Source organism: Brassica oleracea, chromosome C6, assembly GCF_000695525.1.
Source record: "Brassica oleracea var. oleracea cultivar TO1000 chromosome C6, BOL, whole genome shotgun sequence".
In the NCBI taxonomy this organism is placed as follows: Eukaryota; Viridiplantae; Streptophyta; class Magnoliopsida; order Brassicales; family Brassicaceae; genus Brassica; species Brassica oleracea.
In genome coordinates this window covers 35,044,283-35,054,493 of record NC_027753.1, presented here as the reverse complement: position 1 = coordinate 35,054,493, position 10,211 = coordinate 35,044,283, and the positions used below count along the sequence as shown (strand labels likewise).

Below are 10,211 nucleotides of genomic sequence, written 5' to 3'. Positions count from 1 at the left end.
TTCAAATTTAAAGTTCACAGCATCTACATGAAACAATTCAAATTTAAGAAACCCTCACACAACACGGGAAAACTCAAACCCTAAAAAATTTTAAGAAATTCTGACCTCCGAGGATGGAATTCCGTCACCGGAAGTATGGTATCCCGGTTCCTTCACGATGATACAGACAACAAGTAAAAACCCTAATTTTGACGAGATGGAAAAATCAAATCAGAGAAACAGAGAAGAAGCATATGGAGTCCTGAACTTACTGCGGTGTCAGAGATTTGAGAAACCCGTTACGCTATGAAGTTGGAGATACCGGTGGTTTAACTTGCCTCCACCGAGACCGGAATGCAGTAGCGAAGACGGAGACGAAATCGTTAAGCAGTAGAGAATACGGAGACGATCAGAAGAGAGAACGACGGAGATGCTCAGGGGATTGCATGCGGAGGCGAGTGGGTGGAGGAGAATTACGGCAGGGGCGTCTGGAGTGCGAAGAACCACCGATGAAGAAAGTGAGAATGGAGGTTGTGTGGAAACGGAGAGGACACGATTTACTTTGGAGGTAAAAAATATTTTATTTTTAATTTTTTTTTCTAGCAGGTGAACCGGTAAATTGGAGAGTGTATCACAGTAATATTATGTATATAAGACGCTGTGTATACATCCGTTAGGGTAAACAGCTAGTCTGCTAATTATGGTTTTTTTCATGTCTATAGGCCCCAATTTCCCAAAAACAAAATAGCGTAAAAAAACAATAAAACGACGGCGTGTAACTTAACTTAAAAAAAAAAACTATAGGGTACCCGAAACCCGACAGTGTAAACCCGATAGCGTAATTTACAAAACATGACCTACCCAGAAAAAAAACCCCGCCAATTTTAAAACTTAAAAACACTGATTTTGGATTTCAAATTTCAGCAGGGTTCAGGGTACCCTATGGGTTTTTTTAAGAGGATGTTCATGCATCACGTTGGTATCGTTGATACAGTCATATTTTTTTCTCAATAATAGTTTTGATTGTTAGGAATAGAGTTTCTGCTTCATAAATCATAACTCCCTTTCCCTCTGTGCTTTCCCTCAATTTTAGATTACCTAACTAGATGATAATTTGCATCCTTCGCGGGATGAATTGTTTATAAAATATATTGTATTTAAATATTATAAACAATATACATTTTGTAATCAATAATTTTTTTTTTTACATTAGATTAGAAGTGAGCATTCAAGTATCATTTTGGTTCGGTTCGGATCTTTTCGGGTTTGGTTCGTGTTTGGGTTCGGATAACCTATTTAATTTTTTTCAAAAATTAAAGTTCATATAAACTTTAAATTTTTCAAAATGTCAAAATAAAATTAATATATAAAATATAAATTTGAATAATGTATACCAAAATACTTAAACTTAACATAAAATTTTGTTTACCTAATATTTGGATAGGAAATCAATAGATATTTTTTAAGTAGTTTAGGTATTTTAAGTATCGTTTAGCTATTTTAAAACATGTACTTATAACTATTTTTATATATTTTCGAGTATTTTGGACAACGTAAAAACATCTTATATATTTTGTATATCCTTTGAGATATTAAATTTAAAAATAATTAATATATTTAAGTATATAAATCTGGTTCGGATATATTCAGATATCCGAAATATTTTGGTTCGGATCAGGTTCGGCTCTGGTTTTCTAGATACCAAATTTTTGAATCCATTCGGATATCTAACCAATTTTGGTTAAAGTTCAATACTATTTTTTGGGTCGGGTTTGGTTCGGTTTTTTGGATTTGGATTTTTTTGCCCAACCCTATATTTTTATTGTAACAAAATTTTAAACAAAACTGTTGATGGTTCATATTTATTTTGGGTATGTAACAATTTTTAAACCAAAACACATTTTACTATGTACGTGATCCATTTAGTTAATCATTAAAAACTGTTCTAGACTCATTTAAAGAAAACAATGGGTTGAACTTAAAAAACGTTACTATTTCAGATTGTCAATCGACATTTTCATATACTCTTCATATACTCTTCGTCGGTGTTGTGACGAATATAAAGTGGGTTAAAGTTAGGAAAACAAATTCGTTGTGCAATCCATTTTCTCGCTAGGTGATTTCAATAGCTTATAAATAAATCTTCATTGTATCGATCTCTTGTTAGATTTTTGAACAATATTAATTACTAAAGTCTTACACTTGCTAAAATAATCAATTGTTTCTCAATTAATATATAGGAGATTAGAGTAACCACATAAATTAAAATAATATATCTTGTTTATTTACAATATTTTTATGATAAATAAATTAAAATAATCATTTTATTTATTTTATATGGTATATATTTAAATATAAATATTTATTATTGAGACTTCCAACTCATATAGTTTTATTAACATTTGTATATTTGATGTAACAAAAACGTTTAAACCATTAACCCAAAATTTTCGATGTGATTTTTTTTGATGCAAATTTCAAAATTAAAATATTAATGTCTCGAAACGTTTTCAATGAAAATTTGAAAATTAAGATACATATTTATATATATATTATTTAATATTTAATATGAATATCCATTAAATAAAAATTTATATTAATATGATTTTATGATCATTTGTATCTTGTTACCAAAAACAATTAAGCCATTGATCACAACATTTTTAAAGTGAGATTTTTAACATTTTTTGTAATTTATAGTCGTTTTAAAAAATTTTAAATTTAATATATAAGAAAAAAACTAATTTTTTTTATTATATGTTTAATGTGATTGAATAATTTCTTTTAATAATATAAAACTAACAAAAAAATGAGAAAGGATACCAAAATTGTTATCAAATTTTTATTATTCATAATCACTAGTTATCATATATATGTTAATCATATTAGATAATACCGTAGCTTTTATTTAAGAAAAAAATATAGGTTTTTTATATTTTGGGTTAATATAATGTTCCCAAGCAATTAGATTTTACACCTACAAATTATTCAATTGATTATTATAATGTCATGTAAGCCAAATTGATATCATAATTACGTGACATATAATTAAGTATATTTTATAATTAGTATAAAATATAGATTACAATTCCATTTTAAATGATTCTCAATTAATATATAGAGAATTCTTAATTGTTGTTAATCTTTTTTTTTGTCAACTAATTGTTGTTAATCTGCCATGTCCAAATTGATATCATAATTAAGTGACATATCATTAAGTCTATTTTAAAATTAGTATAAAATATAGATTACAATTTCATTTTAAATGGTTTTCAATTAATATACAAGGAATTATTAACTTGTTCCCTTAATTGTTTAACAATACAAAATGGGAAGTGTACCGTAAAATGAGGGATATCTTCTTCTTTTTTTTGACTGAAAACATCAAGGATATCTACGTTATCAATTTATTCAATAGTCAATGGTTATCATTGAATAAGTTTTATAGCCATACTGTCTTCATCTATCTTCTATATATATAAACCAAACATTTTTCATTTATTCACCTCAACAAAAGATCTCAACTCCAGATACTAGCTAGTCCTTTTTATACTAGCTAGTCATTTTCAACCCTCCAAAAAAATGAATAAGAAACCATCTAATTCGATGTTTTTCTTGTCAGCCCTAATCTTCATGGCATTGGTATTCCAACAATCGGAAGTAGCTGCTGCGAATTATTGTTCCGCCATAGATACAGTGCCGGGATGTCACGATTCGTTGAAATTAGCGGCGGACAATGATTTCAGGTGGTTAGGAAAAGATTGTTGCAAAGTGGTGTACGCAATATCTTATCCTTGCTTCTTGGATGTCTTGCATATTAATTTAACACACACACACACACACACACACACACACACTGGTTCAAATGTAGACGATTAACAAGATGTTCAAATGTATGGGGCAATTCACGCACGATATATAGCATATTCAATGCCTTTTCTCAAAAAAAAAAGAAGAAGATATATAGCATATTCTGTTTTTATTTGATTTCTCTATTTTTTTTCTCAATAATAATCTCATTACAATTGCAAAATAGTCTCATTACAATTGTATCTCGTTATTCAAAAATCGTAAATAACCGTTACGCATTATCGACGATTTATTGAATTAAAGAAAAAGATCAAATCTTAACTCTGTGAATTCATCTTCTTTTTTTTTGTCAAACAACAATTTCATTAAACTTAAAAGTGGCTACACTCCATAAATGAGAAATTGTTTCAGAACAGGACAACATTAAAAGACAATCACATTGACACTACTACATAGAAGATAAAACAACTTGATAGAATCAGAGGAATTACACAGCAGTGTACCAATTCATTTGAGATGATTAGGGAGGCAAAGTTGAGAGAATCTGAGAACACGTTCTGAGATCTAAAACCAATGTCTGAAGCTGTAGACAAAACACAAGCAGCCGCCGCATCTTCAACTAATGAAATCCAGTCCTCGAGACTTGGATAAGATGAGATTTGGAGGAGGGCAGAATTGAAAACCGCTTTCTTTAACCCCAAAGACCATTTAATGGTCCGTAAACGCTCGAAAGGCCAGAGCCAGTGCCATAAAGGCTGAGCTTCGCTCCAACAAGGAAGAGCACAATGCCGGCTTGAACACCGGAGACGTTTTACCTCTCATGGAGAGGGAAGATGCGGGAATGTTTCTCACTACCAAAAGATAGGATGATAAAAGTGATCTCTCCCAAAGGGAGGAAGGTAAGTATAATCTCTCCCAGTGGGAGGTAATTGAAAGAACAGTACTCTCTTTATCAAAGAGAAACTGCTGAGATATTTCTTTGATAAAGAGAGTACTGTGACAGAGAGAAACTGCTGAGATACCTCTTTGGTCATATCATTGGTCAGACCATATTCTCTCTGAATTCATCTTAGTTAACCATTTCTTAAAAGTTTTTCAACCTTATATTATCTCGATTCTGTTTCTTGATTTTCATGATCTTCGCGGTCCTACAATTACATAAAACAGAAACTCTCGAGTTCACTTCTGCCTTATCCGAAACTGATCCTCACGGTGTTAAGATAAAAAACTCCTAAGAATTCAAGAATTCTAGTCACTGCCACAGTGTAAGTGATGAGTTTCAATTGCGGACAAGATAGAACTGATCACGGCTCGGACTTCTTTGAACGTAGCATCCCTTGTTTGTGTTGCGATGATGCGATCTCTCTACACAGACCGGACATGTTTTCGGGCTCACAGTTGACGGAGACGAAGGAGAGCAAGAGCGAGAGGTTGATGAGTTCGACGAAGAAGAAGACGACATCGTTGAAAGCGGAGGAGAAAGGAAAACACGGATCTTAAGCGCCGTCGCAGCGAGATCATATTCCTCCATGAGGTTGGCTAGATCCTCGTCCGATGATACGGTGACAAGCGCGTCGAGATCATCCGCTGGTAACTGACACCGGAGACTGCTCACCTTCATCCCGCATACCTCGCCGAGCTTAACCGCCAACTCTGTTAATAAACACCGTCAGATATAGAGAGACAAAGAACTTGAAAGGGAAGAGAAAAAGAAGCTTACCGGCAAAAGATATGGAGCGTTGTACGGAGAGGACACGTGTGTGGCCGCCGTGGTAACGTAGCTTGTTGTCGGGATAACGAGGGATGATTCTCCCGCCGTAGCTACAGAGGAATTTAACGGTGGCCATTGCTTTGATGTGTATGGCTTTTGTTCAAGCCAAAGCTAATATAAGATTCAACACTTTATATATAGAGAGAGTGTGTTTTCATGAAATGCAAAGGCGTGTGAACCGAGGAAATATGTTTGGTATATTCTCTTTTAGTGCGTGTGTGTCCATAAGTTTATTAGATCATTATTTTTATTTCGAAAAACTATTTGGCCGACGTTATATATTTTTGGAAATATTATTGTGAATCTGAAAAAGAAATAGAAAAGAAAAAGGTGCAAACTTCATAGGACAAATCAGATTCCATTTTGTTTGACAAGCGGACTTGGATGGAACTAGACAAGTATGGTTATAAGTTTACGGTCGATGATCTACGGTAGATTCTTCTTCTTCGTTTCATGTATATAAAGAGATATCATTTTCAGTGCCACAGCAAAAGTTTTAGATATCTTTTCCATTAAGAAACAATAATATGAGTTTTTTATTTTCTTTCGTTTCCTCTAGCAAACGCTATTTGATACTTTTCCATTGTCGTGTCTTGTGCAACCCGGTCCCTTGAAAAGCCACAACGACCACGAAGATTTTCATTAATGTCGTAAAATTCTTGATATTTACAAGTGGGTAGATATTTTACTAGGCACTCACATAACTTGCCTTTATAAGAATGAATATGCAGATTCGATAAACATTGGTCAAAACGTCAATTATATCGTCGTATAATATCTATTTCTATTAGATATGAACTACCTATAACAAATGAAAATATTGAACGTAGCATTTGTATAGAACTTCAATCTAAATCCGAGGCTGACAAATGAAAACATATGAGCGTAGTGAGTACAATATCACCAACATCCTATAAATGTTTCATTCCAAATAACTTGCTGCTTGCAAGTTCATATATCCTAAAACTATTTCATAAAACAATACAACAAATAAATACATTTTTTTTTGTATAACTATACTCAAAACTAAGATGGCTTCAAATAACGTATAATTTTTTGTTTTTGTATAACCTTTACTCTTTATCTTTATCCTCTACACACACATCCTCATGGATGCGTCATAGTCCCAGAGACCTTTCATCATCTGGCGTTCAAGTTTCTTCAGTCTCCCACTGATCCAGTTATTATGTAAAACATAGCAATGCTTCTTCTCACACTCTCCTCTCACATCTTCCTTCAGCCATATGTCTCCGTAAGCTCCGTTAGGAAACAAGTCTCTGTCCAAGAAATGAACGCTCAGATTCGTCTCTGGCTCAACGCATCTATCGTCTCCTAAACGGTGGACTCCGCCTTCTCCACACAGTGTATCGTAGAAGCTAGGCTGCTCTGATAAACCAGAGGTTGCAGCATGTTTAACCACTTTCTCCATTGCTGCTATCGTTGGTTCATCTGAACGTGCGAAGTAGAATCCTGAGTTCAACCGTCTTGGTCGGTTTATCGGTACTGCAAAAACCAAACAAAACCAACAATTCATTAGTCTTTTTGAACAAAGGTCGGTCCAACTAATGTTATAAAAATCGGTTTAGACAGCGCCTAGACGGCAAATAAGACACAAACAAAACATTCAACAAATCAGTCTACACATCCGCCTAATCGGTAATCTCCTATAAAACGTCTAATTGCAGCCTAACCATTTCTTGAACATTGGATTCATGTCATCATATATCACCTGTTGTGTTGTATTCATCAGACTGCGCAACGAGAACAGAAGGACCAAAAGAGTGAAGCAGAGGCAACGGGTTTCTGAACCAATACACATCTACATCGCTCAAGAGAACGTTGTAGCCCATCTTTAGTATCCTCAAAACTGTTCTTGACTTGACTTTGGTCACTCTCTGGAAACACTTTGATCCAAAGTGGCAATCATTGAAGCTAATGTTCTTTGGTGCGTATGGATCAAAGAAAACTGGCAGACCCTGAACACAACACCCAACTTGGTTATGAAACTCTCTTCAATGTAGTAACAAGAAAGATACTTTTTGTGTTTACCTGCAATATAGCAAACTGATAAGTTTCGTCATCAAGTGCACAGACTAAGAAGTTTGGAACAGCGAGGCGGCGTGTCCTGCACACCCAACTCATCAGCATGTCCTTATAGCTAAACCCAGCAACTGAAAGCACAACGGTTCTGTTCTTGTCTGCAACTAACGGGAGAAGAGACTCAAGGTCATAAGGTAACTTCAACGGTGACACTGCCTGATCTTTCTTTACAGGTTCCAACTTCAAGCTTCTTGATTTGCTTCTGCTGATACAAGCTGAGATCTTCTCTCGCGTCCTAAAGCCATCTGAAGCAGTAACGAGTATGTAACGCTTGTTACACTTCAAAAGCTTTGGTAAAGCATAAGACTTGGACAAGGACCCGTAGAGCTTCCCGAGATGAGAGTTTCCTATATACTCCCAGCTTCTTGTATCATACTTCCTCTCTGCATTGCCTATGGAGACGCTAGAAATGGTGGAAGTAGCGTCGAACACAAACCTTCTTTTACATGACAAAGCCTCGTTAACGATCCATTGATTGTGAGTTCCTCTTTGGTACAAAAAAGGAGGAAGCACTCCACAGTGCAAGGGGGAATCAACGTTGTTCCACGCCATAATCATGTTGCTTCCTTCACTAGAATTCGACTGCAAACTTCGTAGACTTATCATCTTCTGCAACTGTTTAAAGAAAACAAAGATTTTGATTTGAGGGATCAGAGAATCATTTACCAATAAAAAGTTTGTTTTCTTTCATTACCTCACCGAATCTCACTCTTTTCCCATTGTACTGACGCCAGAAGCGTCCTGTTTGGTCCCAGTGGAAAGGGAAACGAGGAATGTTTACTGAGGAAGAAACGAGAAGCCAATCACGATCAAGCTCGTGGTCAGCGTAGTTTAGAGCGGAGATGAAATCTGGTAGAAGAAGAGTGTGTGGATCTATTAGGACAGCTATGTCGGATGCATAAGCTTCGGTTCTCGCCAGCATTGAGTGTAGAAACGGAGTGCCAAGAAACCTAACAGTTAAGGTAAGAAAAAGAACACAAGAATCAGTTCCGGAACCAATGATTGCAAGAAAAAGAGGAAGAGCTCACGTGAAATCGACGGTGGAATCAAGGAGAAGACGGGAACCAAAAGTGTCGGTGAGGGAAGAGTTGTTGTTGTGTTGAGTAAACAGAACAATTTTGACTTGGGAAGACAAAGCTAGCCATGAATGAATAGCTTGGCTATCAAAGGAGGAGGAGGAGTCATGGAGGGCAGTGAAAATGGTGATCCTGGGAGAAACTGAAGAATCTGAGGAGAAGGAAGGGTTATGGAGAGAAGGAGAGAGAAGAAGAGTGCCGTAGAAGGAGAGAGCGATTAGGAGAAACCCAGATAGCCAAACAGATATCAGCCCAGCTCCAAGTCCCTGTTATAAGATGATTTCAGACCAAAACTCAATAAGTGAAGACAAGATCTTAAGAATAACACCAAGTGAGAGAGAGAGAGAGAGAAATGAACCTTGAGCTTCATTGAAAAATTGAAGAGGAAGAAGGAGAAAAGGGTAGTAGTAGTAGTACTACTAAAGAAGAATAAAAGGGGGAAACTAAAAGAATGGAACTTTAACGAAAAAGGGAGAATGGAGAAGTACCAAAACTACAGCGGAAAGACGGCGAGAGGAATGGTATGCGAATGGAGAAAGGAAGAAGAAGAAGACATGTGAACACTTTTCGTCATCTTCAAGAAAAATGTGTTTAATATTTTTATTTTTATTCCAGTAGTCTTCTTCTTCTCCATCAGAAAAGTAAACTTTAGGGATTCTATAACTTTTCTTTGCAGATTCGCCTAACGACTTCGAACACGAGATGCAGGCACAATGTCACTGTTTTTGACTTTCAGACAACTCTGTCAATAACTTTCTTTTTTTGTTTGGCACAACTCAATTATAGCGTGGTTTGGTTTTCTTCAAAAAAAAATAGTATATAACTTATTAATATTTTGTAAAAAATGTGGAACCTGAAAAACATGAGGATCCTATCACAGATTTGCCCAAGTAAAGCACACAGAAAAAGGTTCTGGAGAGGTTAAATAGCCTTAATCAAAGTTTCTAACAAAACTCTCGTTTCCTGGTTAGAGAGAAAAGCGCAAGGAGAAGGATCATCCCTAGTGTCTAATCTATGTGTGTTGTTCTGGCAACCAGCTATCACTAAAACGCTTACACAGCACATCACCTATGCACATGAGGAACCCGTGGAGTTTCAAGTTACAAAGAAACACACATAGATTGCTTGACTATGAGCTCGACTGAACCATGTTCCAAGTAACTGTGTCTACACAAAGGTACCTCCTGCTGATATGTGTTTCTTCATGTGACTATCTAGCTAGCTGGGTTCTCGGTCTGAGAGAGTTTTGTTTTGTTAAGGTTTACTACCTACCTGCTGTTTCTAAACGGCAGAGGAAAATAAATGAAAGACAAGGCATATTTCTCTAGACGCAAATTCGAACTCAATAAACGCAAAGAGTGAATGCTTAATGGACGCATACAACAAGGACAGTACTCAAGATGTATCTATCCAGTTTTACCTACTACTTATATCATAGAGTTTTTACAATGTCAGGCAAAATATGCCCAAAGCAG

The 10,211-nt window shown here is 35.5% G+C and overlaps 3 protein-coding genes across 5 annotated transcripts in view; all 3 read right to left on the bottom strand.

Annotated features, from left to right (window-relative positions):
• Window positions 1–4,173: 4,173 nt before the first annotated feature.
• On the bottom strand, window positions 4,174–5,678 carry LOC106298875. Its single transcript, XM_013735006.1, has 2 exons — window positions 5,510–5,678; window positions 4,174–5,442 (listed from the first exon to the last, which is right to left on the bottom strand). The coding sequence occupies exons 1-2, from the start codon at window positions 5,634–5,636 to the stop codon at window positions 5,069–5,071; spliced, it is 501 nt and encodes a 166-aa protein (XP_013590460.1). The 5' UTR covers window positions 5,637–5,678; the 3' UTR covers window positions 4,174–5,068.
• A 744-nt stretch (window positions 5,679–6,422) lies between these two features.
• LOC106300857 (UDP-D-xylose:L-fucose alpha-1,3-D-xylosyltransferase 3) lies at window positions 6,423–10,001 on the bottom strand. Of its 3 annotated transcripts, XM_013737112.1 has the most exons (7): window positions 9,225–9,384; window positions 9,095–9,100; window positions 8,689–9,002; window positions 8,355–8,610; window positions 7,610–8,275; window positions 7,290–7,536; window positions 6,423–7,063 (listed from the first exon to the last, which is right to left on the bottom strand). In XM_013737112.1, the coding sequence occupies exons 4-7, from the start codon at window positions 8,580–8,582 to the stop codon at window positions 6,654–6,656; spliced, it is 1,551 nt and encodes a 516-aa protein (XP_013592566.1). In that variant the 5' UTR covers window positions 8,583–8,610; window positions 8,689–9,002; window positions 9,095–9,100; window positions 9,225–9,384; the 3' UTR covers window positions 6,423–6,653. The 3 variants fall into 3 exon arrangements, with proteins under 3 accessions (XP_013592566.1, XP_013592565.1, XP_013592567.1); XM_013737111.1 differs by having other exon boundaries at window positions 9,095–10,001; XM_013737113.1 differs by lacking the exon at window positions 9,095–9,100.
• A 74-nt stretch (window positions 10,002–10,075) lies between these two features.
• The window catches only part of LOC106300858 (coiled-coil domain-containing protein 124), a gene marked incomplete in the record, with an annotated part of 1,277 nt that continues 1,141 nt past the window's right edge, over window positions 10,076–10,211 (bottom strand). Inside the window, 1 exon segment of the mRNA XM_013737114.1 lies at window positions 10,076–10,211.

Excerpts from the sequence above, each read along its gene's own strand:
- LOC106298875 (XM_013735006.1), bottom strand. The coding sequence starts at position 5,636 with ATGGCCACCGTTAAATTCCTCTGTAGCTACGGCGGGAGAATCATCCCT. Across the intron at positions 5,443-5,509 it reads ACGCTCCATATCTTTTGCCG|AGTTGGCGGTTAAGCTCGGC; the intron begins GTAAGCTTCTTT and ends GTTTATTAACAG.
- LOC106300857 (XM_013737111.1), bottom strand. Across the intron at positions 8,611-8,688 it reads GATTCCACCGTCGATTTCAC|GTTTCTTGGCACTCCGTTTC; the intron begins GTGAGCTCTTCC and ends CTTAACTGTTAG. Across the intron at positions 7,064-7,289 it reads TGATGAATACAACACAACAG|TACCGATAAACCGACCAAGA; the intron begins GTGATATATGAT and ends TGGTTTTTGCAG.